Source organism: Hypanus sabinus, chromosome 2, assembly GCF_030144855.1.
Source record: "Hypanus sabinus isolate sHypSab1 chromosome 2, sHypSab1.hap1, whole genome shotgun sequence".
Classification (NCBI taxonomy): domain Eukaryota; kingdom Metazoa; phylum Chordata; class Chondrichthyes; order Myliobatiformes; family Dasyatidae; genus Hypanus; species Hypanus sabinus.
In genome coordinates this window covers 33,263,108-33,280,705 of record NC_082707.1, presented here as the reverse complement: position 1 = coordinate 33,280,705, position 17,598 = coordinate 33,263,108, and the positions used below count along the sequence as shown (strand labels likewise).

General features: G+C 39.0%; 1 protein-coding gene across 7 annotated transcripts in view; it reads right to left on the bottom strand.

Annotated features, from left to right (window-relative positions):
* Window positions 1–17,598, bottom strand: part of mecom (MDS1 and EVI1 complex locus) — a 768,103-nt gene that overhangs the window by 457,788 nt on the left and 292,717 nt on the right. For all 7 annotated transcript variants that reach the window (XM_059943776.1, XM_059943783.1, XM_059943765.1 and 4 more), the window contains exon 2: window positions 2,597–2,934. In XM_059943776.1, the coding sequence (XP_059799759.1) occupies window positions 2,597–2,934 (338 nt within the window). The remainder of the gene's footprint in view (window positions 1–2,596; window positions 2,935–17,598) is intronic.

Sequence of the window (17,598 nt, the reverse complement as noted above, 5' to 3'; positions counted from 1 at the left end):
GGGTATCCTGCACAAGGACTCCTAAGTCCCTTTGCATCTCTGCATTTTGAATTCTCTCCCCATCAAATAATGGTCTGCCTGTTTATTTCTTCCACCAAAGTGCATGACCATACACTTTCCAGCATTGTCTTTCAGTTGCCACTTCTTTGCCCTTTTCCCTAAACTATCTAAGTCTCTCTACAGGCTCTCTGTTTCCTCAACACTGTCTGCTCCTCCACCTATCTTCATATCATCAGCAAACTTAGTCACAAGTCCAAATCATCGACATACATTGTAAAAAGCAGCGGTCACCAACCCCTGCGGAACTCCACTGGTAACCGGTGACCAGCCCGAATAGGATTCCTTTATTCCCAATCTCTGTTTTCTGGCAATCAAACAATGCTCTTAACAATAACTTCCCGGTAATTCCATGGGCTCTTATCTTGCTAAGCAGCCTCATGTGCGGCTTTAAATATAAAAGCTGCTATTGTTACCATTATTTGCATCTTTCAATATTTTTTATTTTTTGTCTATTTATCCATAACACCAATATTATAATAGCATACTGTATATTAGTACAACCTTCTTAATAAATGTTAATAACTTAAGTTGTAGTGTTAATGCATGAAATATAAAATCAGTTTTCTGATTACAGAAGAATTATAAGGCTGTTAGAGGTTCTGCATTTGTAAATTCTTCGTAACAACACAAGCATAGTAGGATGTGACTGCAGAGCATAAAATCTGTTATTGACCCTGCATGTAAACAATGGTCAATCTGACTTGAAACACAGAGCAGCTTGTGTCAGGTTGTAAAGGCTGCGATGCTTCATCTTCAAAGCTACGTTCTATACACTATTCTATTTAAGTTCCTTATGAAAAGGATTTCTAATATTGCAAGAAATAATGGGTAGCTTTGTGGCTTAACTTGTATTCACATCACCCCTCCCCCATATACCTCTTCTTAGCTCTGCTAACCTTCTGGGGCTCCATGGGACAAATTGCTCTTCAGGCTTCACAGGCTGAGCATTTTTACCAAGTATAGTGGTCAACAAGTAGCAACTAAGCCTCAGTAAGAGACCTGACGTTCCATCCAAAGACCACACTAATAACCTTTTGGCAATCTGTGAATTCAAAGGCCTTTTCCATTAATCAATGCTGATAGCAATTTCAAATAAGATGCTATCATTTCAAGAACACGTGAAATTAATATAATGTCATCAATGTTAATTAAATTAACATTTCACTTACCTTTCCAATTATAGTTTGTTGATGTTATTGAAGTGAATGAGGCTACAATGCCCTTGCTGGCATGAAGTGGAGGTTCAGATAATGGCTACATTCTGACCCTCACTCTGCAGGACTGAGCACCGTCCCAGGAATCAGTACTGAACTCTACAATGGAACTAGAGATCAATTATACTGATCTCTGCCCTACAATGAGACATGCAAGAAGGTTAACACTGACCCGAGAAGGATTGTTAGCCTATGGTCCTCTCCAGAACCATCAGCTGTAGTGCAATACCATCCGAGCCAATAAGGGTGATAAAGCCATATTCTTTGTCGATGTGTTGATAACATTTGACAATCAGGAAAATTTGCAAAGAGGCTGCATTTCAAATTGGAAAGTATAACATGTATATGAAAATAAAAATTCTTGCATTTGACATGCAGTATGTTATTTATACCTCCAAACTTCATTATGAATTCTTAAATTATTTAACTAGCCACTATGGTATAATGTACTAACAGATCCACTGCTACAAAATTATTAATTACACAACTATAAACATTTCAGGAAATGTTCTTTGTACATCAGCAAACTTGCACCAAATCCACCCAATAGTTTTTAGGATTCCGATCAGTTAATCGGCATTGCTGATAGTGGAGGAACTAGATATGAAGTGAAATCGGGGAAAAAAGTGAAATTAAATCAAGATGTGCCTTGAGGTTTGTTGTGATTTAGTGAAACACCTCCTCACCATTACTTCCAAAGGGATTCTGAAGGAGGACTTTTACTCATGGACTCCTTTCAAGAATTATTTGCACTGGGAACCTCTTACCCAGTGCATTAAAGGACTCAATACATCAGAAGTTAGTAGAAATAAATTTTCATCTTGCCATATAACTGTTGTTACAGTATCAGTTGATCATAACTCCAGCAGCAGTGAAGTCCTTTGTATGGTCATGCAAGGTGAGATATGGATGTAAATGTTTCTGATTTTTCTTCTCAATATGATTTGACTCACATTTTGACTGATTTCCATAGAGCAGAGATACAAAGTACTGATGGGAACAATATGGGCAGATACTATAAGGGGAGTCAATTTGCAAGTTTAGTCGTACATTTGCATGAACTGTTCATGATCAACTCCCTGTCAGACAGACATGCTTACACACAAAGTACTAACTTCACGTTTTCTGCTTTGTTTGTATTGGGAGAGAACTAGCTGTTCAGTACCCCAAGAGAATGACAACACCCAAAACCTAATCACTTCTTGGATATTTTTGTTAATCACATCAGAAACATTCATACATATTCCAAACCAGAAGCTTCTCCAAATAACAAATGCCTTTTGATAATAGACACTTGAAACTGATATAGATTATGGACTTACTTCCCAGCCTTGAAAGGGGTCCTTCAAGCTTGACAGCTCTTCTCCAACATAAGGACCAAGCTTCTCACCCACTTCCATCTTTCTCTTAGTCCATATTCCTAATCCGGCGCCTGGAATGCTTGACTCGCGCAGTTCAAATTCTAGTGGAATGGGTATGTCATCAGGAATGTAGATGGGAGCTTTATAAGGAGATCCATCCTTTGGTGTAAAGTCTTCATTGGATGTGGCAGGTGAGGACAGATCGTGGGCACTGAGGGACAGATGTCCCGTCTCTTCATCAGCATTCGGTTCCTCTTCTGCTGCTGTAGCTGAGTACTCATCATACAGGCTGTCATCACCTAATTAGAAAGATGAATTAGAAATAGAGAATTAGAAAGGTGTAGTGACACCAATCCAAGGATTATGGTACAATTTCTGACTGATATTTTATTCAATCTCTAGCGAAATAAAGATATTATAAGCAGTCTAGAAAATTGAGAGCATCACTGCCAATGTTGGAGAATTGTCATTCACAGTATCAAACAAAATCTGGGCCTGAAGTGAAAAATTGGGATCGTTAAGAGAAATGGAAGAAACATGGGACAAAAGGAGAGAATCAAAATCACTTTGAATATATGGGCATCAACATTGAAACATGATTGAGTCACTCCATGGATCTAAACTGGGGAATCTGTGGATAGAAACTTAACTTGAAATTGGCTATAGTGACTGGAAATAGTAGAAAAAGGGAGGAAAATATCTTGCTTGTCATCTTTTAGATTAATAATTCATAAAATATTAATAAACTCAATATTCTAGCATTCTAAGCTTCACCATATATGTTATAAAATCATGTATTATGTATCAGCAAAATAAGTGACTCTCACAGTGGCAGTACCAGTGTTGTGTGATAACATCTCCTGATAATTGACTGAATAAAAGTCTCAAATATTGCCTCCGTAATTGAACTATTTTGTAAGGTATAACAGGCTGACTAATCCAGGAAAGGCCTTATTAAATCACAACTTGGGTAAGTATGTCAGGCGTAATCATCATTCTTATTCTCTGATTGCTTTCTCATTATCCTCTCACAGCAAAAGCTCATCAGCTCTCAAAGTATTGTAAAGCATGAGAATATTCACATTTAGAACGTAGGGGCTTATAAAAACCTACCCTCTGCATTATTCTGCTGGTTAATGTTATTAAACATCAATCAGAGCATATTAAGTTCTGTACAAAGGTAAAGGATACCTTGCCAGTATTTCCACGTCAAAGTGAAATTTGAATCTGAGGCAATGTCGTATTATTTCTTTGTCTGAGATGGCTACTGTTTTGCTTTGGTAAAGCAGCAGTTTCCCTGCCAGTTGAATTTCCTGAAAAGGTGATGTTTTCATATTCTCTCCCACTTTCATATCTGAGCACAGAAAATATAAATCTTTTCTATTAGACACCCTATTGGTCCATTTCCCATCAGCGAAGTTACAGAAATCAGCGTCAGTCATCATCATTGGTATCATCAATGACCCCCATGACCCACAAGTGCTATCAGCTGCTGCTTCCAATGTATAATTTAAAAGTCTAAATTCACAATTCTATTCCCAGGACGAAAGTCATCCATATTATTTTCTCCTTTATGTGACAGTGAAGCTAAGTTTCAATTATCCCAACGTTCCCCAGAAACTCTTTTGTTAAGCCATTCGGAAGATTTGTTTTAGTGCTGTTAAAAGATTCTCAGTTAAAATTATTTTCATTGAACACTAGCTGCGGTAATGCTAAAAGCCCAATTAATGCACCAAGAATGCTTTTCACTCTCGCCGTGCTTTAAAACCATTCTCCTAACCATACTCAAAGTTCCATTTAAGCTCCATATTTTTAACATACTTAATTTAGAATTGGTGAGAATTAATCCTTCCAAATGTTCTGCGATGATTTTAAAAGATAAAGATTAGTTTGATTTGTCACATGTACATCGAAAGATTGAAACTTACAGAGAAATGCATCATTTGCACAACAGGTTTATATATTTGCCGGGGGCAGCCCACAAATGACTCCATGCTTCCACAGTTTACATGGAATTGCTGCAACTTACTCATCCAAACCCATATGTCTTTGGAATGTGGGAGAAAACCAAAGCAGTCGGAGGAAACGTATGTGGTTATGGGGAGAATGTACAAACTCGATCAAAGTTCAAAGTTCAAAGTTCAATGCTACCATATACAACTCTGAGATTCATTTTCTTGTGGGCATTCACAGTAAATACAAGAAACACAATAGAATCAATGACAGACCACGCCCAACAGAATGGACAAATGACCAATGTGCCATAGCCAACAAACTGTGCAATACAAAATGGAAGAAAAACTTATTAATAATAATAATAATAATAATAAATAAACAATAAGTATTGAGAACATGAGATGTAGATTCCTTGAAAGTGAGCTCCAATTTTGTGGGAACAGCTCAGGGATGGAATGAGTGGAGTGAAGTTATCTCACTGATTTAGGGACCTGATGGTGAGCGAGAATAACTGTTATGGGGCCCGTACCTTCTGCCTGATGCCAATGGTAGGGGTCATTGAAGATGTATACTGTTTTCCTTCAGCTGCGCTCCAAGTATGGGGAGGGCTCAGTGTTGGGAAGGGGTGTACCTCTGATGGACTGGGATGTATGCAGTACTTCTTGTAGGCTTATCCATTCACGGGCACTGGTGTTTCCATACCAGTCTATAGTGCATCCAGTCTATATACTCCCCACTGCATAATCAAAGTTGATGGATGTCATCCCGAATGCTTGCAATCTTCTAAGAAAGTAGAAGCACTGCTGTGCTTTCTTTAAAATGGCCCTTAAGTTCCAGGCCCAGGACAGATCCTCTGAAATGATAACACCAAGGAATTTAAAGTTGCTGACCCTCTCCACCTCTGACCCCTGGTGAGGATTGGCCAATGGAGCTCCAGTTTCCTGTTCCTGAAGTCAATAATCAGCTCCTTGGTCTTGCATAAGAGATTGTTGGTGTGACAGCATTCAGCCAGATTTTCAAATTACCTCCTAAATGCGGATTTGCTGCTACCTTTGATTTGGCCAAAGACAATGAATGGTCTTACCGGCAAACTTAAATATGGCACTGGAATTGTGCTTAGATACACAGTCATAAGTAGAAAGTAAGTTGAACAGGGGTCTGAGGATCCAACTTTGTGGTGCACCTGTGTCGATGGTGATTGCGGAAGAGATGTTGTTGCCAATCCAAGCTGACTGACATCTGCAAGTGAGGAAGTCAAGGATCCAGTTGCACAAGGAGTATTGAGGCCAAGGTCTTGAAGATGATTGATTAGTTTCGAGGGGATGATGTTATTTAATGTGGAGATGTAGTTAATGAACAACATCCTCTCCTACAGTATGCATCTTCATTGTCCAGATGTCCCAGGGTAGAGTGAGGAACCAATAAAATGGCATCTGTGTTGACTTGTCATGATGGTAGTCAAATTGGAGCAGATCCAAGTCACCTCTCAGGCAGGAGTTGATATACTTCATCACCAACCTCTCAAAACACTTTATCACTATGGATGTAAGTGCTTTTGGATGATGGTCTTTAAGGCAGGTTACCACTTTCTTAGGCACCAGTATAATTGAAGCCTGCTTGAAGCAGGTTGGTGTCTCAGATTGCCGAAGCGAGAGGTTAAAGTTATCAGTCAATTCTCCTGCCAGTTCAGACGGACAGTGGGGGGAGTTGAATCCTGAGCACTGATCGCTGGGATTGTAACAGCATTACGTTAGCCACTGCACTACCGTGTCAACCTCATCGTATCAAATTTATCATAATACTTACAAAAGAGTTTCACATTTTTATAGCTTTCTTGTTTATGATTTCATTCCCTGCATACTTCATTTCAGGTTAAAGTGCCATGACCAATACAGGCAGGGTGGTGACATCATCATCATGACATTTTCACCATCTGCAGGCGTTCAGTAATGTGCGAAGGCTTTCCTTCACTGCTTTTCCCTCTTCCCTATAATTACAAGTTCAACTTCAAAAGAATGCTCAGTCCAGCCTTTCGGTGAAGTATCTACCAGCGCGGACAGATGCAGATGGCAAACTGGATCTTTGCCTGACTTCTGCTGAACCAGCTACCAGCCAATCAACCAGTTGTGCTTCAGCAGCTTTGATCTTCAGCTACAAGCAACTTGTCAGCATCTACTGTGATAAACTTATTGGAGGCCAGGCAGATTGTTACAGGAGTGTTTAAATAACATCAACATTATTAGGAAATATTTAGCAGATATTAGTTTCCTAAACAAAACAAATTTCCTCTCTTCTTCTGAATGTTTAAATGATCATATCTGTCATTAAACCACTACATTTTTCTCCTGTGTTGGGTAGCTATAAGGAAATACTGGCTCGGACTGAAATTATTTGGCTCCTATTGTTTTGACAGAAAGGCCATGCCACACACAAATGATGTGGTGGAGTACTTTGTCAAAACTCACACCATCAGGTCCTGTGGTTTCAATAAGTGAGCAAAGAGGTCTCAAGTGCCTTTTCATGAGCTTGTTTCAATTTCACTGATGCAACAGTCCAAAAGTAAAATTTAGTGTCTGCTTTGCGTCGTTGACCAATGGGGTCTGATTCGTTTATCCAGTCAACGTTCTCTATTACCAGGGATGCTCATTGGAAATTTGGAGGGAGAAATGTGCATGATTATTCAATCATTTACTTTGATGCTTGGAACATTATGGCAGCCACTCCCAGTTTCCTGCGGTCATGAAGCAGGACCTGCAGCATGAAATTTAAATATGCTCACTGTTGTGTATTTAATGTCTCAAGAAGATTTGAAAAATTTTGCAAAAATATTGTTTGATTAGGCATGCTTGTTTATTTAAATAATTCATAATGGGTTCTATGTAACAATACGTGAATTGCCTACATCATCACGCCACCGCACGATATGTGTACACCTAACATGAAATTAGACTAACATTTCAGACTCCCGAGTCTTCCTTTAAATTAGTTTCATGTTTGGAAGTTGCAAAACATAATACGCACTCTGACCCTCACAATTAAAATTCATTACTAAAGGCTGTCAAAGTGATCCCTAATTAGTAATTTCTGAGACACTCTTATTAACTTTATTTCTTGTGTAGTCTCTTTTTTGCTTTTATTGCTCCTCTCCTCTGAAGTGATCATGTTGGTCACAACAAAAAATTCTATCCAAGCTTCACATTATCTACCTGTTTGAATTTCTGGGGACATTGATTCAGTTCCTTACAGATTTATAGCTAAGTTTCTCCAAGTGGTGCAAAACTTGTACAACCATTTATCAAGGTTTTCTGCTCCTGTGGTTTCTCTCGGGAATCTCATTCTCTTTGAGATGAGAGACTAGAATGATATTATCAAGCTCTGAATTCAGCACTGGAATCTAATCATTTCATTATTCTTCAATGGGCTATTTTACCATGGAGGGCATCACAAACAAGCCTGATCCCAATCCTACTTGCTTCTCCAGCAGGGATTTTGGAGTTCAATTACATTGTAAATCATTTCCCTTTCTTGGCAGGGGGGAAAATGCCAACACTTCCTGGAACCTCTGGCTTAGAAATTTGGTTACCCACCTAAGCCCCTAAATCTTTTACAAACTAATATAAAAATCATTCAGATGTGTCAGTATAAAATGCTCCATTCAGAATCAACTGTAAAATAAAATATATCACATCCAAACATCCAAGTGTTACAGGAAATTGCTATGATTGCAGCGTAAGATTTATGTTGAGAAAGGTAGAGTGAGTGAATAAGTGAGTGTGTGTGTGTGTGTGTGTGTGTGTGTGTGTGTGTGTGTGTGCGCACACGCGCGGCTGCACCTGTGTGTATATGAATGCACATGTGTCTATGCATACTTCCATGTTAGAGTTGCTATTTCTTTGTTTTCACAATCAGGAGAAGCCTTTTGCTACATGTGATTAATTTAGGTATCTGATATACTGTGTAATAATATTATCTTTCGGGAATATGCTATGGAAGTAGATGCATCAGGGTGAAGAGTTTCTAAATGCGCCTTCATTAAGTTTTAAGTATTAAGTTTACCAGCTTACTTTCCTGGTAAGATAAAAACTCCCTCAACTGTCTGCTCAAAAAATGTTTACCTGATATGCTGTGAGTGGTATTGTTACTGACGAGTCTTGGACAACACTAACAAGTAAAGAGAAAACAGATAGCAACCCTTTCAACCATCATTAATGCGGTAGCTGGAGATCTGGAGGATTTCAGCATTAAGGAATTTTTTTTCTGCTGATGAGCGATTAACAACCCTGAAGTGCCTCTCACCCCACTCACCATGCAACAACAACTTGCCTTAATATTCAGCTTTCCTAGTGAAGTTTAAAACTTCTCAGTGGGAATTTGCTCCAGATGGCAGGAGGGACACAGCTTTAAAACGCAGCATGAACACGTGAGTGTGGGCAAGGTCTGCCTTCTGAGGGGTAATTAGTCCAGCAGAGGATGGGTGCTGGTGGTGGACTTCAGCAACTCATCCTCAGCAGGTGATGTCTGGCAACATCCGCTTCAGTCGCCATCACAACAGGAGCCCAAAAGCTTCCAACAGACCAGAATGATGTTATCAAGCTGCAGAGCTCAGGACTGTAGATCAGAGAATACAAATCATTAATCCTTCCTGACATTGGCATCCTGGACAAGCCCTTGGAGAGGTTTATGACTTGGAGTTCTGGCTGATTTCCACAGAATAATTGTACCAACGCTACATGAGACACAAAGTGTTTTCTCCAATACAATATGGCACATATGAGGTTTAATACGGCACCGACTTTGCTCCCGAGAGCCACAAATAAATTTTTAACCATATCTGTGTGTTTTAAATATGATATTATTTGGAAAAAGTCTGCCTGATATTAAATAGTTGAAAGGATGTTAAAAGTGAAGACGATAATCAGGGTAATTGCCAAGTGCTGCAATGTGAAGGAAAGTATAAAAGTAGGAAAGAAACCAACAGCACGAATGTAGAAAAAAGGGAAGAACAATTGGAAAAATGATAGTAATAGAAACTATAAAGAGAGAGAAACATTTGAATGCTGGAAATAATATTTACTGAAAGTTTGATGCAATATATGTTCCGATATGCTAAAATGGTCTATGTTTAGCATTCCCTTATTTCAAACAATATGAATCATTATACTGTGGTTTTAGGATTCAGGATAATGTTTCAAATATCAGGTTAATGCAAAGCAATAAAAGCAATTGATATGTTTAATATTTTTTACTACTTCCAGATGATTAACTCTGGACATAGTCTAAACATTCTTTCCTTTCACTCCCAGTGTATTGTGGTGCTAGTATATACAAACAATCACAAGAAAGCATTGTATTTACTAACCAAGGCTACCCAAGTCCACTACACTTCTAAATCAAGAGAACTCGATCATTTGCAGGGATTTTCCTCAAAGTCATGCTCTACCTTGATTTGGAAATGTGTACCATTCCTTCATCGTCATTTGACTTAAATGCTAGAAATGGGGCGCCACAGTAGCGTAGCGGGTTGCGTGACACTATTATGGTTCGAGGTGTTGGAGTTTGGAGTTCAATTCTGCCGCCATCTGTGAGGAATTTGTACGTTCTTCCCTTGACTGTGTGGGTTGTCTGTGGGTGCTCCGGTTTCCTTCCACAGTCCAAGGACGTACTGGTTAGTAAGTTATTTGCTCATTGAAATTGTCCTGTGATTGGGCTAGTGTTGAATAGGTTGGATGCTGAGCAGCTCTTTGGGACAGAAGGGCCTGCTCCGTGCTCTATCTCCAGATAATTTCGCTACCCGGCAGCAGAGGGTTTGCAGAGATTCAAGAAGTTTGCTCAGTCCTGCTTTCTGAAGGATTATTAATGACGGACAGTGAATGCTGAGCTAAGCAACAATATCCAAATCTTGAAAAATAAATGAATAATGAAAACTGTGGTCTAGTGACACCCTTAAAGCCTACATATCAGCACTGATCTGCGTAAAAAAAATAGAATTGCGTATTAATGTGAATGTGACAGTGAATATGACATTTCCAATACAATGGTATTTTGGATTTATTCCCAGTTCAGATATTTATAAATTTCATCTTTGACGCAAGTGGTTAGATAGTTTAATTCTTGTTCACTAGCTTACTTTCCTGGCAAGATAAAAACTGCTTTAACATTGTTCTAACATTCTCAATGCCGTGTATCTATTGAGTCGTATGTTATGATTCTATTATTTAGTTCATATCAGTGGCACCAATACTCCATTAAATATTTATTGACTGAATAATCATTACCTAATAGCTTATGCTCTCCTGCTGCCAGTTTCTTGTCCGGAGAATGTGCTTGCGTTTAACTCTCCAGGGATCAGGTCAAAGTAAGGGTAGCCTACTTCAGTGACATAAAGAATTTTAAAATAAGGGCCTTATTAGCAATGTTGTGTGTTCGTGGGCTCTGAGTTTCAATCTTCCAATAAACCCTGTTCCTGCAAAAATACCTTCTAGCCCAACCTTTTATTTGATAGATTTGTGAGATCAGGACCTAAAATCATTTTGTCTCTGACAGAGGTGCACAATAAACTGGTGTGGATTTACACTATAAATTTAGTAGCATTAAATGTACACAGTAAATAAAGTGTCATGCAACAAACAAAGTGAAACTTTCAATATTTTGGTCCTCTCCACCCCAGGGTTAAACTCCTCTGATTTCAGATTCAAGAAATTACTTTGATACAGTTTTAATTTAAATATATGCTTAAACAGCAATTTAATATTCAAAATGTACAAAAAGTGAATGCAACTTTGAGCTTATAAAATGTGGAGAACACTATTGGCAAAGAATGAAACAACTTAGCTTTGTTGTAGAGTATCACAAATTAATTGGGACAGATATAGAAAATACAACATCACAGCGTGGTAGAGGCCCTTCAGTTCAAGTGTTGTGGTGACCATTTAACCTACTCTAAGATCATTAATCATCAGCCATTAACTCCTATCATCTATGTATTTCTATAATCCATATGTCTATCAAAGAGTTTCTTAAATACAACTTTTATATCTGCCTTTACCACCACCCCTGGTAGGGCATTCCACATACCCACAACTCTGTGTAAATACAAGAGGTGATTGATACGTTCGTGGCCTAAGGTAGAAGGAGTCAATTTTAGAAAGCCTAGAACATTTATTTTTCAACATAGTCCCCAGCTACATTTATACACTTAGTCCAGCGGTCATGGAGCATACGGATCTTGGATCTCCAGAAAGTGTCCGCAGATGGGTGATTGATAGGTTCGTGGCCTAAGGTAGAAGGAGATGAGTTATACAGCTCTCGTTACATGCAAATGCAGTTTAACTCTTTGAGTGATTAGGCAGAAAGTTTGAAGTTAATAACTCATCTCCTTCTACCTCAGGCCACAGACCTATCAATCACCCCTAATGAGTTATTAACCTCAAACATCAGGCCACGAACTTATCAACCACCCATCATAAAATACTTTCTATGATATTTCTCCCCCTCCCCAATAGCTTCCTCCAATCACCTTAAAAATCAGTCCTCTCATTTTAGCAAATATAGTCTGGGATATTTCAAAGCTGTTGAAGCCCTTTCTATTTTATTCCAATAACAAGCCATTCACAGGAGAGCAGACCTAGTACTTCACTTGACATTTCATTTCCTGCAATAGCTATTCTTTGGGGGTGGGGGGAAGGTAGGTGGGAGATGGTCCCTGCCACAATTTGTTGTAAAATTATAAACTGGTGCATAAAAAGTGATTGTGATTTCACTACAAGCGGTGAACAGATTGGTATCCCTGAAAAGAACAGCCTAGTCAGTCAGTCTGTTTTGGTGTCTGTGTGAAATCACTCTTACTGAAAGCCAAACTGCGATATGTCAAACAGTTTTGCAATTGAGATTCTCACAGACTCCAGAGAAACTTTTATTCCACTGGCCTGAGCTGAATTAGAATTAATTTCCAAATGAAAATCATTAGAAGATGACATTGAGGCTTCCGGTAGTTATTTCTGTTGATGCCATTTCATCATAATACAAGTATGAGGACACCACTCCAGTTACCGACGCAGGAAATTTTTATGGTCCTGATGGCCTGCATTCCAATCGACACCAAAATGTGAAAGGAGAATGGTTTAAATTGCTCTCTGCCTGGTCCTGCATACTTTTGTTTGCTTAAAATCATTCCTTGTTAATGCAGTCAGAAGAAAAATGTCTGAGATCCTGAGGTGATTCTGAAATCACTCACATTGATGTTTACAGTGGCAGAATTTATGGGCTTTGCCTTATACTGGGGATAGGGTATCTGCAGTCCAGAGGGCACATCTGTGGTGCTAATCAGATTACAGTAGTTCATCTGGAAAATTAACCTCTTTGCATTACTAGAAAAGGGTACAGAATGGTTCCTGTGGAAAGGCTGAGTGTTCTATTTCTGCTTCTAATTCCAATATATCCTTTCTTAAGTCAGTTACTTCATTGACTTTGAAATGGCACATCTTCTCTATTTTGACCTATCATTCTCGACCTCCTTTCCTAACTGTGGAATTAGAAATTCCCAGCATCAGGGGATCTCATCCAAGAATCCGAAGAGGATTCCAAATCATACAATGTCAGATTATTCCTTTTGGAATCACTATAAATCTGACCTTTTCTGTGCATTCTATTAAAGCTGAGAGTTCTGCACAATCTTCATGAAATTTCAAGGAATGTTTCTTGGAAAATTGCCCACAATCTTCCACAGAAGGAAAATTGTGAATCATGCACCTACAATTTCCCTAAATGGCTCCTGGTGAACATTGTTTCCCATAAGAACAATTGGATCATGATCAACACATTTATCTCAGATTTGATGATTCAACATAACAGAATTAAACCAGAAAGGTTTAAAACTGAACTACTGCCTAACTGACAGCTGATGTAGGCCAGCAAGCATAATGAGGATGAATGAATGGGACTTTTGATGCAAGTTAGGACATGAAGTGTAGAGAATTGGATGATTTGGGTATAGACACAGGAAATGCAATGGAACTTTCATGTTTTTTAGTAACAAAGTCAAGAATAATATTTCAGTATCGGATAAGAACAGGGTGGATGGAGTGATTTTACGGAAATCTAAAGTGTTAGTAGATTATCGAACATAGATTATAGAACACTACAGTACAATACAGACCCTTCAGTCCACGATGCTGTGCCAACATTTTAAGCTACTCTAAGATCAGTCTAATCATTCCCTCCTGCCTAGCTACCGAAGAGTCTCATAAATGTCCTTAATCTATCTGCCTCTACCACCAACCCTGGAAGGCAGTTCCTCACACTCACCACTCACTGGGTAAAAAATTTACCTCCGACATTTTCCCATATTTTACTCCAATCACCTTAATGGCCTCTCGTACTGGCCATTTCTACCCTGGGGAAAAGATGGTTGATGTTCAGTCAACCTATGAATCTTATCATCTTGTACTCCTTGATTAATTAACCTCACATCTTCCTTTGCTTCAAAGAGAAAAGCCGTAGTTCACTCAACCTATCCTCACAAGACATTCTCTCTAATGCCAGCAACATCTTGGTAAATTTTCTCTGTCCTCACTAAAGCTTCCATGTCCTTCTTATAATGAGATAACCAGAAGTGAACACAAAATTCCAAGTATGGTTTTTGCTTACATGAGGATTTTTGGTCTCAGGTTCTTCTCCTAATTATATATGAAATTGTGCTGTGAACTTTGATTCTTTTTCAGGACGGAAGCAGTCATAGGGAATGAAACTGGTATCAAGGACCAATGATGATAGTTTCAGTCTTTTAGATAGCTAGCTGGAGGAAGTTTATCCTCACCCAACAATGGACATTGCACAAGCTGATTGACAATTTGGTAAAGTGGAGTCATCAAGGGAATTGGTGCTGGGTAGAGATGGGTATCACCAACAGAAAAGGGAATTTTTTTTCAGATTATTTGATCTGGAGGCTGTGTATCAATGAGAAATGCAAGGGAATCTAGATGAGTTCTTGACGAGTTCTAGAGATAATGGTAGAGCCATGGGAAAAGATGCCAGTGTTGTTGGTTGTTTGACTATCACCAAATAGAACCAAGAGATTGTGGTTCACTGTGGCAAAGTCTACCAAAATCATTTTTATTACTTCAGATACTATCAGTCTTGAGGTCCTATTGCAGGGCAGAAACCTGATTGGATTAATTTAACAGGGAAATAAGGAAAGAGGAAATTGTGTTGACAGAGTCATTTTGCTGGGAGCTTAAATGAAAGTAATTGACTCAATTGCCTCCTATTGTATCAGAGTAAGTAAATTCCAAGTAAGCTAGGGATGGATTTGTGAATGGATAAAGAAATGGATAAATGGATTAGAGAATACCTTAAAAGGTTGAAAGGATCAAGGTTGAGTTTTACAGGGGTCTTGGGATAATAGTTGGTTTGAAGCAAGTCTTCACAAGGTAAACTAATGTGGGATCCAGAAAGGGAGGCATAGTGGTCAGCAATTTAGTCAGAATGGAGTCAATGAAGCAGAAACAGAGAGATTCTTACACTGGTTGCTAGAAATGAAGGGTGGCAAGGTTTGGCGAATAGAACTTGTAGTTTCTCATTACCTTTCTGCATGACCTAGGTAGGTAGGTAATGTTAGCAGATGAGATCAAAGCATGATATGCTCCATCTGCTCCAGCCAGACCAGAGTGCAGATGGTCTGTCACATCCATCTATTGCAGTGTCACTTGGAAGAAAGCAGAATGAGTTGAGAAATTACAAATTAAAGGATACTCTTTTTCTTTATTTTGAGTTATTGTACAGAGTTAAGATATTTGGTCTATCTCTGCAGGATGGATAGGAACAACCGAACTGTAAATAAAACATACTTGTAGTTTTAGCCTGTAGCCAATAGTGTGTCACAGGGTTTGATGCTGAGTCCACTGATTGTGATGTATATTAATGGTTTGAATGAGTATCTAGGTGGCATGATAAGTAAGTTTGTAGATGACAACAGAACAGTGAAGATAGTTTAAGGTTACTGAAGGATATTGATCAAATAGAAAAATGAACAAAAGAATTGAGTATGGAATTTAACAGACTGTAAACTGTTAACTCAAGTGTGAACTGATTCATTTTGGGAAGTTAAACCAGGGAAGGAGATACACAACATAATACAAGACCCTGGAGAGTATTGCTGAACAAAGAGACAAGTGCAAGTACATAGTTCCCTAAATATCTCAAAATGGTTATACAGGGTGATGAAGAAGGCTTATGGTGCACTTGCCTTCCTTAAATACAGCACTGAATACACGAGTTGGGATGTCATGTTGTAACTATACAAGCCACTGGCTAGGCTGTACTTGGAGGATTGTGTATCGCTCCTATTGCCACACAGCAGGAACGATGTGATAAAACTGGAGAAAGTGCAAACAAGATTCAAAATGATGTTAGCTGGATTGAAAGTCTAGTGTTAGAAGGAGAGATGTGTCGGGTTCAAATTCAAGTTTCTTGTCATTCAACCATATACATGTTTACCACCAAACGAAACAACGTTCTTGTGGACCAAGGAGCACAACACAGTACATAAAACTCACACACAACCCATGAAGTAATGTTACCACAAATACGTTAACAAAAAATTCCATTGGCTGGGTTTGCTTTCCCTGCAGCACAGGAAGCTGAGAAGTGACAGAAAGCAGTTGATATCTGGAACGTGCTGCCAGAGGAGGTGGTGGACACAGGAACCATAATGACACCCAAAAGACTACTGATTCAGACTCAGAATCAGAATCAGGTATATTATCACTGGCATGTGTCATTAAATTTGTTAACTTAGCAGAGGCAGTGCAATGCAATTTATGATAATATAGAAAGAAGAAATAAATAAATATATAAACAAGAAAATCGATTCAGTAAGTATGTTTGTGTATCGAGCAAACACGTGGAAATCTGCAGATGCTGGAAATTCAAACAACAACACACACAAAATTGGATAGACTGAAAATTGTTCCAAACAGAAATAATATATATTTAAAAGAAAGTGAGGTAGTGTCCAAGGATTCAATGCCCATTTAGGAATCAGACAGCAGATAGGAAGAAGCTGTTCCTGAATCACTGAGTGTGTGCCTTCAGACTTCTCTACCTCCTTCCTGATGGTAACAGGAATGAGAAGAGGGCACGTCCTGGGTGATGGGGATCCTTAATAATGGATGTCTGAGGCACCACACCTTGAAGGTGTCTTGGATACTAGTGCCCAAGATGGAGATGACTAATTTTACAACTTTCTGTTGCTTCTTTTGGTCCTCTGCCATAGCCCTCCACGTACCCACCCCCCCATACCAGACAGTGATGCAGAAAGTCAGAATGCTCTCCACGATACATCAATAGACGTTTTGTGTATTTTTAGGTGACAAACCAAATCTCTTTGACTACTAATGAAATATAGCCACTGTCTTGCTTTCATTGTAGCTGCAACAATTTCTTAGGACCAGCTTAGAGCCTCAGAGATCTTGATCTTGATACCCAGGGACTTGAAATTGCTCTCTCTCTCTCCATTTCTGATCTTTCTAGGGGGATTGGTTCACATTCCCTCCTCTTACCCTTCTTGAAGTCCATAATCAACTCTTTGGACTTACTGATACTGTTCCTGGGACACCACTCAACTAGCTGACATATCTTGTTCCTGCGCATACTCTCATCTCCATCTGGGATTCTACCAACAATGGTTGTATCATCAGCAAATTTATAGATGGTATTTGAGCTATACCTAGACACACTGTTGTGGGTGTAGAGAGAGTAGAGCAGGGGGCTAAGCACAAATCCCTGAGGTGCACCAGTATTGAATGTCAATGAGGAAGAGATCGTCAGCAAGGACTATGGGACAGATTCATGAATTACAAGGCATATGGACCAATCCAGGCAAGTTGGATTAGTATAGGTAAGCAAGATGGTGGGCATAGACATAGCTGGCCAAAGAGCCTGTCTCAATGTTGCATAGACTGACTCTGACTCTATGACAAAGTACAACTCACCTCCAATAAACATCCTAA